General features: G+C 34.2%; 1 protein-coding gene across 1 annotated transcript in view; it reads right to left on the bottom strand.

Annotated features, from left to right (window-relative positions):
- The window catches only part of BIRC6 (baculoviral IAP repeat containing 6), a 265256-nt gene that overhangs the window by 167440 nt on the left and 84355 nt on the right, over window positions 1–13461 (bottom strand). The window contains 4 exon segments of the mRNA XM_017870639.1: window positions 4825–4959; window positions 9835–9968; window positions 11120–11267; window positions 13194–13291. Of these exon segments, the coding sequence (XP_017726128.1) occupies window positions 4825–4959; window positions 9835–9968; window positions 11120–11267; window positions 13194–13291 (515 nt within the window).

A 13461-nucleotide genomic window follows, 5' to 3' on the forward strand; every position in this document is an offset into this window, starting at 1 on the left:
GACTCCCAAAAAAAAAAAAAAAAAAAAAAAAAATTAGAAAATCAATTTTTAGATTTTTACTATCAGATATAAACACTTAATATAAAGCTACACTAAGACAACAGAGGCTGGACACAGTGGCTCATGCTTGTAATCCCAGTACTTCAGGAGGCTGAGGCGAGCAAATCACTTGAGGTCAGGAGTTCAAGACCAGCTGAGCCAACATGGCAAAACCCCACCTAGGCTAAACATACAAAAATTCACTGATGGTGGTGCATGTCTATAATCCCAACTATCAGGAGGCTGAGGTGGGAGAATCACTTGAGACCAGGAGGGGAGGCTGCAGTGAGCTAAGATTGAGCCACTGCACTTCAACCTGGGCTACAGAGCGTCTCACTCTGTATCAAAAAAAAGAAGGCAATACAGTATTAACAAAAGACCAAATAAATGACCAATGAAACAGAAACAGACCCATATATATATGAGATACTTACTACAGAGGCAACACTACAGTAAAGTGGGAGGAGAGTAGTTTTCCCATAAATGATTAGATAGCAGAAGATAGAACAAGTATAAAAAAAGATGGATTAGAAGAAAACATCCATAATTAACTAAGGAGAGATAAAACAACTGAAAATTCTATCAGTTATGATGATTAGATATAACATATACAAAAATGAAGGCTCAAAAAGACAGGAGACAAAATGGAGCAGAAGCAATATTTAAAGAGTTAACTGGCTATTTCTCTAAAGCTGTGAAAGCTATCAGTTAAAACTTTAGGAAGCTATCAACTAAAGATTCAAGAAGTCCTATCAATCTGAAGCAGAATAAACACAAATGAAACCACATGTAGGAACATCACAGAAAAATTCTGAAAGCAAAAAAAGGGGAGAAGGGCAATCTCAGAAAGTTTGAGAAACGACCTTTAAAAAGCAATAATAAGACTGACAGATGGCTTCTAACAAATACAATCTAAGCTAAAAGACAAGGAAAGATTACCTTTAAATCACTAGTAAAAATAACTAGTAACTTAGAATCCCTATAGAATTCTTTATTATATTAAGTTTAATCATGTATTGAAAATCAGATGACGTTGCAAAACTGATTATGTTACTTTAACTGATTACAACACTGGTTTCATAATAAATTATAATTAATTTAGGTAATTATGATCAGATATTAGATCTGTTTTGAAGTATTTTGGCAAAGAAAAAAAGAATAGCCAAATGTGAAAAAATAACAATGATATTGGAATTTAGATAATGGCTATGCTGTTTGTTCATTCGAGTATTCATAAAACTTTGAACTTTTTCCCAAAAAAACCTAATTGAATGTGTCATCAGTAGATAGGTACAAAAGAGATATTAAGAGTATTTTCAGACCTAAGAAAATCATACCAGATAAAAGCTCAAAGACAAAGGAATAAAAAGCAATGAGAACAGAATTATGAGGTAAATTCAAGTGAATACTGAATATAAAAAATTATAATAATGTATTATGGGAATTCATATATACTTCTGGAATCCAGACTATATATTCTGGATTATGGGAATTAATTATGTATTATGGGAAAAAACATATACTTCTGGAATCAGAGTAAATACTGTGATCTCAATGATATAATTACTAAAAGAATGGTTCAAGAATAAAATGGAAAAACTGACCAATAAAAAATATAATAAACCCTAAAAACAGAAAAGGAGGAAAAAGAAGCATGCAACCAACCATCAGGACAATGAGAAATAGAACAGTACATATAAAAAATCATGGCAGACTTAAACAGGAATATATCACTAATTACATTAAACGTAACTGAATTAAATTCTTCCACTGAAAGACAAAAGTATCAGGCTGGATTTTTAATAAATCCAACTACATGCCACTTTTACAAAGTATATCTAAAACATAAGGAAACACTGAAAAGTTGAGAGTAAAAGATGGAAAATATATACCATACAAATAGCAGTCAAAGAAGGCTGGTGTTAACTAAGTAAACATCAGACGAGGTAAATCCTAGGAGAAATAGGAAACTTAAAAAGATAACTCATGCCAGGTGCAGTGGTGTGTGCCTGCAATCCCAGGTACTTGCAAGACAGGGGCAAGAGGGACATTTGAGCCCAAGACCAGCCTGGGCAACACAGCAAGACCCAATCTCAAAAAATAATAATAAAAGATAATTCATAATGATAGAAGAATTCCCAAGAATTCACAACCATTCTAAATTTATATGATGGTCTCAAAATGTATAAAAATTGATGACAAAAAATAAACAAATCTACCATTTTTTAACATACTGGCCTCAATAACTAAAAAACAAACAGGTAAAATAACCAATAAAGATAGAGAATCTGAAGAACACAATTAGCAAACTTGACCAAAAGGATATATAGAGTACACTTCACCAACAAGTGCAGAGTTAACATTATTATGTTATGGATGGAATATTTATAGAATTTGACCCTCTACAATTCTCAACAAATTTGCAGATCAATAATCTGAGTATTTGACTCCACAGGATTTAAATAGGAACCAATAGCAAAAAGATTAGTTACTTACTGAAGCTGAATATATGAATACCCTATGAAGCAGTGAATCAACTTCTACATTCCTATTCAAACGTATATCCATCAGTACTATTAGCTCCACAATGAAACAACTCAAATGTCTATCAGCAGTATACAAAGCAATAGCGGACACATAAATTTTGTTTTATTCGGACAACAGAATCCTAAACAGCAACGAAAAAGAACCAACTGTCTATACGCAATGATATAGATTAATGTAATAATCATAGGATTGAAAAGAAGGCAGACCAAATATACATACATGTGCAATTCTATGTTATACAGACCTTACTCAATCACTATTCAAGAAAGCATCATTAAGTGGTTATTCAAAGAAATCAACAAAAACCAAGAAGTAACTACTCTAAAAGGATGATGTTTAGCTTCTGGAGAAAATGAGGAAGAAATAAATGGAAGTGGTCATGAAGACACCCTTTGGGGTGCCGGAAATGTTCTTTCTTTACTTATCAGTCATCACATAGACGACGTGTATCATGATAAACTGAGCTATGCAATTATTTTCTGCACTTTTCCGCATAGGTATTATATTAACATATTTCAAAAAAGTAAACAGGAAGTTGAGAGACTACAATCATCTTTCAGCTCCTTATAATCACTAGTCAGCACTTTGCCTTAACATTTAATAAAAATCTCTCTTTAGGCAGTTTCATTTTGGGTGAAATAAAGAGGTGGTGGCATATATATACACAGACTACCTCTGTAAAGACAAGAAACCGGTTCCATTGCTTGCTTTGCAGGGGGAGAAATGGGTGAGGAGTGTGGAGAAATACTTCTTCAAACCTAACCTTTTATCTTTTAAAAATTATGTGCCTTCTAAAAGCTTTACTTATGCAAACACATGAATTTTCTTAAAATAAAATAAAATCCAGGATACTTAATTTCTTTTCTTTTGAGATGGAGTCTCACTCTGTCACCCAGGCTAGAGTGCAGTGGCACAATCTCAGTTGACTGCAACCTCCACCTCCCAGGTTCAAGCAATTCTTGTGCCTCAGCCTCCCAAGTAGCTGGGACTACAGGTGCCTGCCACCACACCCAGCCATAAGTTTTGTATTTTTAGTAGAGACGGGGTTTCGCCATGTTGACCAGGCTTGTCTCAAACCAGGATACTTAAATTTTTTTTTTTTTTTTTTTTTTTAAGACGGAATCTTGCTGTTTGCCCAGGCTGGAGTGCAGTGGCACAATTTTGTCATAGCATGTTTCTATTCTAGTGTAAATGTAAAAGTTTCTACAAAATGACTCTATATTCCAAGAAAACAAATACAAATTAATTTTGACCTTTCTAGAATCACCATATAAAGAAAATATTAGGTTTTTATCTAAAAAGCTCATATTCACTACATAAACTGTGAATTTCACATAGTAGTTACCTCCACAATTGCATATATAAGGCAATTCCTAACCAAAAGACACTCAAATAAAGAACTGATAAATTCCTTTTAAAACCTCTTGCTATTCTGAAACCAGCTAAGATTAAATTTTTCATAACTTTTGTAGCAAAGCATTTTGCTTTTTGTTAAAACTGCTAAGGAGACCAAGATGGTACCCAATTACACAAAACCATCAACAGAAGAATCACATTAAGACAATATTCAAACCCTTCAGTGACTGATATAGACATAAAATCAAACCAATCTTCTTAACTGAAAGACGTCTATTATTCATGCTGCAATAGAAGTAACTAAATAAATACCGATCTTCCTACGTGAGGAGGAAAAAAAAACACAGAAAACAAGAAAGAAAATAAACAAGTTTCCACTGATTGATGGTCAAAGACTTAATTTTTAAGTGAAGGTATTTAACACACCAAGAACATCACATATTCAACAAACCCAAATAGTACCTTATCACATATTCAAGGTGGTTTTAAACTAGTTCGAAAAACAGTATTCCCTCTTTACTCATATCAACCTTCTCAAAACATCATTCTGTAGTAGAAAACATGTAGTCTATTTTACTCTTCCATTTTCACCATATTTGATATTTTCAAATTAAAAAATTTCTGAAAGTGCATACACATAAAAACAGAATGATTTAAGACACTGTTCTAAGTGGGTACAGGGAGAAAAAAACCTATGAACTGCCTTAGCAGAGAATATAAAACAATTTATATTTCCCCCAAATGTCCCTCCCACAAATAAATTTCCACTTAACATAACAGCAATGAAAATTACATAATTAGAACTAATAATTAAATACATAAATATCACTCTATTACTGCATAAAGTATATAATAAAAGAAGGTATATACCAGTAAACGTACTTGCATCATCCCTTTCTATTCTGGTTCCATCACTAGTTGACACACAAGTAAAGTGCAGAGGTTCAACTTCCAAAAGTCCAGTGAGAGATGTGAAACTACCCTCAGCAGCTGTGCAACTACTGACCTTTCCATTTCCTAATGGCAAAAGACAAGTTTTATAATATATGAAGATAATTTTTAAAAAGCAATAGTCATAACAATAATTATAGCTGCAACTTCAATTTTAATTACAACATACAAATACACAACTCTTACACAGTGCTTGAATCATGGGCATGGTATTAAGAAAACTGACAAAACAGCAGACACCAGTTTCCCTGCTACAAAAGCAGATTTGGATAAAAGCAACTTGATAGCCCTTCACATTAACAGAAACATAAGTGGTAGTTTCCTATAACATGAAACTTACATTTAGTAACAAGTGATTTCAATCTCAAATGGGGTGAAAAAAGTAGTAAATCGGCTACTGACATTAGCTATCACCTAATCTGTTGGCTATATGTAAAATCAGAATACATTCTATGATGTCAACTGCATAAATATAAGACATAAAACAAAGGACGATCATTTCAAAATATTAACAAGATTTATACATTGTTTCTTGTATTTTGTTCATATTATCAGTTTTATAGAATGAGGCACACTACTTCATAGTCACAAAAATAGTTTAAGCTAGCATAAGTAGTTTTTAAAACAAAAAACCATGTAGCCACAACTATATGACCAATAAAACCACAGCAAGAAGACTGGAAGGAAGAACAGAAATGAATTCACAGGGACTGTGTATGTAGTTTGGGAAGGCAAGTATTATATTCACTACTTTCCAATTTTTTTTTTTTTAATTAGCACTCATATAAACAGAATTCACAGATGAAAAGAATGGGGAGATATAAAAACTGTCATTAACAGCTGAAGTTTTAAACTATCATAACCTTGTTTGGTTATAACCTTCAAATAGTTTTAAACTATCATAACCTTGTTTTCCAATGTCTTATTGGGGTCAGCATAGGGCCTGACACGTGTTCCGAAAATGCTTATTGCACACTTACTCAATACAAGAATTGGGAGACCAAAGAGTAAAAGGATAAGTCCCAGTCCTCATGAAGACTATATTCTATGTTAGTGGTTATTAGGAATTAACGCAACTTTTTTTTTAAGCTGCAAGGTTTTACTTAAGAGAAATTTAAAGGACTAGTAAGTCAAGGGGCAATCAATACTAAGTCATGGGATAACAAAATGCTTCTCTGATGAAATGAGGGCATTCATGGCAAGAATAAGAGAGTTTTATACATTTGTTCCCTTGAAGTGGGAGAAAAGCCATGCAGAAAGAACATGAGTGAAACCCCCATAGTAAAGAAACATGGCACATTTAAGGAACTGAAAGAACAATATAGCTAGAGGGAACGGTTCTCAATTCTAAGATCCCTCTAAATATCTTTAAAATATTAAGAACCCTGAAGAGCTCTTGTTTCCATTGTTTTACTGGTACTTACCATAGTAGAAATTTTAAGATGTGAAATTTAAATATTAATTCATTTATTAATAAACCCATTAAATGTTAAAATAGCATAATTTGATGAAAAATAACGGTTCTCTGAAGCAAAAATAATTTGATGAAAAAAGTGACAATGTTTTACCTATTTAAAAATCTCTTTAAAATGTGAAGTATCAGGCCGGGCATGGTGGCTCAAGCCTGTAATCCCAGCACTTTGGGAGGCCGAGACGGGCGGATCACGAGGTCAGGAGATCAAGATCATCCTGGCTAACATGGTGAAACCCCGTCTCTACTAAAAAATACAAAAAACTAGCCGGGCAAGGTGGCGGGCGCCTGTAGTCCCAGCTACTTGGGAGGCTGAGGCGAGAGAATGGCGTGAACCCGGGAGGCAGCGGAGCTTGCAGTAAGCTGAGATCCGGCCACTGCACTCCAGCCCAGGCGACACAGCGAGACTCCATTTCAAAAAAAAAAAAAAAAAAAATGTGAAGTATCAGAGGATACTTGGATTCTCCTACCTGCCTCTGCATTCAACATGTTGTAATATGTCATTTTAGTAGAAGTAGGTAAAAAAAATCTTGCCCAACACAAATATGTAGTTGGGAAAAGAATACTTTAACATACTTGCATATTCAAAAACTTGGCAAGTGGTAATTTCTTAAAGGTTACAATGTGGTATCTGAAATCTTACCAATGAACTTCTCAAGCTCTGTTACATTAAGATCAGCTGATATATCTTATACTTTTAAGGAACTTTACCCATGCATAATGGTGAAACCATTGCATTGATCATTTGGAAAATATTGGTTCACCACTGTATACAAATATTCCAAATACTGACACATTTCATTATCCAATATTGGAAAATTACTCTCTAATATCAGATCCCATGAGAAAAGTCCACATACTGGGAAGCTATCAAGCTTACTATGGGAGATATGTTTCTCATTCACTTTTCAAAAAACAACTGTCAAGTAACGCAGTGTAACTGAGCGTAGTTTGTCTGTCAGTCATTACTGCAAATAAAAATGGTATTCCAAGAATCAAGCAAGTAGTTCAGCTTGTAACTCAACTGCACAATTCCCTGAAACAAGCATGGTACTTTGGCATGCCACAGAAGTACTCTATGCATATGTATCACTCATCTCAGAATAAAAGATGTGTATTCATGGGTTAAAATTTTAATAAAATTAATAATTTTTTACTGCATCAAGGGCATTTTAAAATGAAACTGACGTTTTTATTACAAGTGCATAGTGAATAATACCATGCTTTTCACAATTAATAAAATGTCAATGAAATCAAAAGACAAATAACATCATTCTACGATCATCAAAATAGTTATGACCATATAGATCCCCTTAATGATCTCAGGAACCCTTTGGGGGTCTATAGAACACACTTTGAGAATCACAGGGCCAAAGAAGACTAAACGGGGCAATGACACAAGATAAAGTGGCAAGGAAAAGACAGCCAAATCATTTAGGATTTTCAATGCTGTATTACAAACTCTGAACTTCAGAAGATGGGAAGACATGAGAAGTATTCTAAGGAGAAAGGTAAAGTAATTGAACGATCACACTCAATGCAATGTGGAAAATGTACTAAAGTGAGGCAAGAACAGATGTAGGAAGACCACTGTGAAAGCTATTATTGTAGTCTGGGTTCAAGATGACTGTAACTTGTGATCATGAGAGGTAAGAGAGTGAACAAACTCGAAATCCAGTCAGCTCTCTGTATCTGTGGGTTTGGCGTCCATGGATTAACCAACTACAGACAGAAAATATAAAGGGGAAAAAAATGAATGGCTGAGTCTGTTACAGCCTTTTTTTCTTGTCATTATTCCCTACACAATACAGTGTAACAAGTACTCATGTAGCATTAACATTGTATTAGGTATTATAAGTGATGTTGAAACAATTTAAGGCACACAGTAGGATATGCGGAAGTTATATACAAACTGCACTACACCATTTTTTATAAGGGACTTTAGTATCTACAGATTTTGTTGTCCACGAGGAGTCCTGGAACCAATTCCCCACGGATAGAGAGGAACAACTGTGTACACTGGTGGAAAAATAGGTGCCATATGGTGGTATCCTCAATGTGGGAGATAAGAAAGATATAAGTATCAAGAATAACACTCACATTTCTGTCTTGTGCCACAGATGCCATTAAGAACAACAAAAACAAATGCTGTAGAAAAACTAATAATGAGGAACAACATGACGAGACATTAAAGTGGAGACATATCATGATTTCTAAATCCCTTGTTCTGAGTCTTCTTTACTCATTTGCAAACTTGACTACCTCAGAGCTTGGAATGAACCTTACAGTCTTTCCCTTACACTTTTACCCTGACGGATTTAACTGCTTCTTTTGGTATACTGAAGGCATTGGTATCTCCAGTTCTAGTCTCTCCTCTTAGTTGCAATCATAAATTGCAATGGCCTAATTGATGCGTCACTTGGATAGAGAAGACAGAAAATGGTGAGATGGGCATAAGGCAATCAAAGCCTAAGGCATCAAATACAGCAATAACACATATATCCAAGTCAGCATAAGTACTTAAAAAGCAAGTGACAGACCGGTACGTGTAGTATGATCTATCATTAGAAGTTATATTAACGAATATGGGTAGCAAACAAGTTTAAATAGCTAAACATCCAGTTAACAATAGTAACTTAAGAGGGTGGAAAGGTTGGGGTTGAGGCATTTTACATTTCATTTATATTTCTGTATTTGATTTTTTTAATTTTGCTTTTATCACACCTCGTAAGTTACTTTTCAACAAAATTGAACTTCTCCCTCAAAATTTATTTATATCTGGTTATTAATCTGTTTGCAAATTTTCTAACATTTTGTTTCCTAACAACATTTGTAGTAAGTGTAATTAGATGGAAGAAAAAAATGAAATGGTCACTGTTTTATCTAACAAAAATAGATAGCAAATTTTAGCACTTAAAAAGATTATGTAAATAGTGTTATGCATACATCCAAAAAACACATTCTTCAGAAAGTATAAAAGGATATATGTAATGTATACAAAGCTTACCTCAAGAAAGTGACAGATGCAGAAAATTATCTTTTGTTTGTGCATCCTTATTTATTACAGTAAGTATATATTACTAATTTTGTATTTTTGAAATAGGAAATTTTTTTAACTTTATAAAGGCAGTAAAGGTACATCAAATAAAACTGAAAAGGCTACAACAAATAAATCAAATTTTAAATAGTTCATATAAGCATTAAAATGACACTGAAATGAAATGCATAACAGAAACAAAAAATTAAAGTCACAACCCTTTCAAACATGACTTTAATATACTGGGATTTTCTTCAGGGGGAAAGAGGAGGTTAAGAACTTCTAGCAAATATTTTAATGATTCATATGTTAAGTTCTAAGGAATTTTAGTTTTCTAAAGAAAAAACATCATGACTACAATCTATTAAGTCAAATGGCAACTTAAATCCAAGACACAACATTCAGAATTTCCTTTAATAAAAGAAATCACTACCTGAAAGGACATCTGATAAATCAATTTCATCTGACTGGACACCAATGCTGCTGTTATAAACATTTTTACAAGAAGAGCCACTGATCTCCAGATCAAAGAGGACTGGATCAAATGGTGAGCTATATAATCCATATCTGAAAAATAAAATAATGCACTAACAATTTTCCTTTCAACCATCTAATGAACAAATTACCTTTACTTAGTTTTAAAAGCAGTCTAACAGCGCAGAGGGAGATGCTGACTACATTTGACCCATCAAATTCAGTGAATCTCAACTATGTTCCCTGCAATCCATACTTTAAAGGACACTGTCCAGAAACTCAACATATGTGATTCCAATAAGCTGGCAACTAAGGTACTAAGACTGCCACCTGCAGATTGAAGCGAGGGTAATCAGGCACTATTCTCTCACCTGAATCATTACAACACAGCCTCAAGTACAAAGGCTTTGAGTAAAATGTCATCAAAATCAGAACATCTAATCTAGGAAATTCTAAAATCTCTGCTCTAAATAAAGGAACGCCCTACTTCAAACGTAGACAATCAGGCAAGAACTTAAATCTAACCTTTTGCTATTGCTTAATTCATCATGTTACAAGTTTTAAAATATAAGTAGCAGGTAGAATACTAGTTATGGGACAGTAAGTGATTCACATAATTCCATCCATAAAGTGCATAGAGAAACAGACACATTATATTCTTCTTCCATTAGCAGGGGATACCACTTTTCAGTATTAAATAAAATTAGCCCTCTGAATAATTATCATAAGGATATATCAAACTGTTAAAGAGTAATTTCTGGCCGGGGACGGTGGCTCACGCCTGTAATCCCAGCACTTTGGGAGGCCGAGGTGGGCAGATCAACTGAGGTTGGGAGTTCACGAACAGCCTGACCAACATGTAGAAACCCCGTCTCTACTAAAAATACAAAATTAGCCGGGCCTGGTGACGCATGTCTCTAATCCCAGCTACTCGGGAGGCTGAGGCAGGAGAATCGCTTGAACCCGGGAGGCAGAGATTGTAGTAAGCCAAGATTGCGCCATTGCACTCCAGCCTGGGCAACAAGAGCGAAACTCGGTCTCAAAAAAAAAAAAAAAAAAGTAATTTCTGAGAAAACAGAAGAAAATAAAACCTCAGGCTATTACCATGTGGAAAAGGGTATAAACTAAACATTTTTGTAAGAAAAATACTATTTTCAGCATATATACATAAAATAATACTTCTCTGCAACGGCATGATCATACTCAGAGATGCCTGCTATTAATCATTAGATACACTAAAATACCTTGTCTGAAGTAAAGCCTCCATTGGTGTTAGCCTGTCCTGTAACTGTCTGGACACTGCAGTAAGCAAAGATGCACAAGCTGTACTGCATCCAGCCAGATCTTCATCTTTCACATAATTCAGTAAGACAAAATACCAATAGACAGAACCTGGAAACAACAACAACAAAATAAATGTTTCTTTTTCCTCCTTTTCCTCTAATAATGAGAATTTATGATTACCTGTTTATCAGAATACCTCCTTTTGCTAGAAAGACACTCCTTTTTCTGGAAAAAAAAATCTTATGGGCAATTTACAAAGACAACTCCTTGGAGGGATCGAAGAGGACACTTAAAATATAAACAACACACTGAGGCACAGTCTTACACTAAAAATTTCAAACATTTCTGAAGAGTTTCATAAAGTCAACATAGGCATTTAGGTGCATAATAACGTGAGATGACTCTGAGGGACACTTCAAAATAGCTGAAAAAGTGAGGAGACTGCAGGTCCTTCAAATCATCCTTACCGACATACTGTTTCTCCGTACAAAACTTCTTAAAAATAGTGGATGGCAGTGAGCTTCAAACAGCCCATTTTAGTGAATGAATGGGGAATAAAATTATTCTATAATGTGTTAGGTACAGATCAACATTGCTTAAAAGATTATCATGACAGTGTATTTTTGCTTTTTTTATTAACTGCTACATACATGCCAAAACTTAAGCATCCTAACTTTAAAACCATCCTTAAGAAGCTTTTAAACATTAAGAGACTATCGTAACTAGTTGTAATGAGCAACTGAGTCAAAATGTTCTATTCCAGAGTTAATAGTTGTAGCCACAATACGTTCCATGTAAATATAAACACACTTCATCTAAATTAAGAGAATGATATAACTTTTTAACAACTCTGAACAAGCTTTTTTTTCTTAACACAACGATGAAATCTTTATGAAATACATAACTCACTGAGGTACTTGTTGAATAGGTTGTTTTTTAAACTCCTGGCCTCAAGCAATCCTCCCTCCATGGCCTCCCAAAGTGCTGGGATTACAGGTGTGAGCCACTGTGCCCAGCCTGAATGGTTTGTTTTTTAATAAAACAGATTGTGAAAAATGTCTATCAATAAATAAAATTTGACTTCAAAGGCTAAATTAGTAGCCCTTTATAGTAACACTATGTACTAGCAAAAACAGTAAGCATCTTTAAAAATCTTCACCACCTTATATATGTGGTATTTTAGAGAACTGCTTTATGAATTCCTACTTGATAACTACATTCATTCTTTTTTGATACACAATAATTGCACATATATAGGGGGTACATGTGATGTTTTGACATATGTATGCAACGCATAATGATCAAATCAGGGTATTTAGGATATCTGTCACCTCTCTGCATTGGGAATATTTCAAATCTTTTAATTATTCTGAAATATACCACAAATTACAGTCACCTTACCTTGCTATCAAACACTAGAACTTATTTCTTCTAACCATACGTTCATACTCATTTATCAACCTCTCTTCAAACCCCACTCACACCCTCCCAGACTCTGGTATCCATCATTCTACTCTGTACCTCCCATTACATTCATTCTTGAAAGGCATTTCCACAGAGTCCTCAGGTGCTTTAAAACAACAACAACAACAACAACACTGGCCCCTTTTAGGAAATTCCAGTTTGCCATAGTTCCTACCAATCACACAAAACATATGCGTGTGCAATGACACCTGGACCGTTTTACTTATTTATGTCACCTCCCTGGCACATGCTGGAATTCTAGCTTCTGATATCTGATCTGTTATAGTCAGTAAACAACCAAACAACTCAATGATTGTAATGAAGTACAGAAAAATAGCTATGAATTAAGATGACTTGATAGTAATGTAACTGTCCCATGAATCTTTTCCTTGGAGTATTACTGATGGAGTATATGCCCACCCAGCCACAATCTATCGATCCCTTCAAAAAATACAGATAAGCTACAGAAAAGTGAACTTTAATAGAGAAAGCATAGTTACAAAATAATCCTAAGTAATATATATGAGATGTTCCATATGACTACAACTATTTGTGATTAATTTTACATACCACCAGTTGCTGCTGCAGGTAAAAACGACATATTATCAAGTAAAGCCTTCAATAGAACAGATCCAAATCCTGGTTGACATGGGTCACATTTGCCATTACTGAAAAATTTTTTAAAAGAAAAATTGTAAAGACATTACTCAAGGTCTAAATTGTACCCTAAACCTGGTGTGGTACTTAAAAATCTTAGCTCTATAAAATACCAAAAGATAACAGGGACTGATCATACTAAGGATCACCGTAAATTTTTTCTTATGCATTAAACCATTAT

Source organism: Rhinopithecus bieti, unplaced genomic scaffold (genome assembly GCF_001698545.2).
Source record: "Rhinopithecus bieti isolate Rb0 unplaced genomic scaffold, ASM169854v2 scaffold_5341, whole genome shotgun sequence".
Classification (NCBI taxonomy): Eukaryota; Metazoa; Chordata; class Mammalia; order Primates; family Cercopithecidae; genus Rhinopithecus; species Rhinopithecus bieti.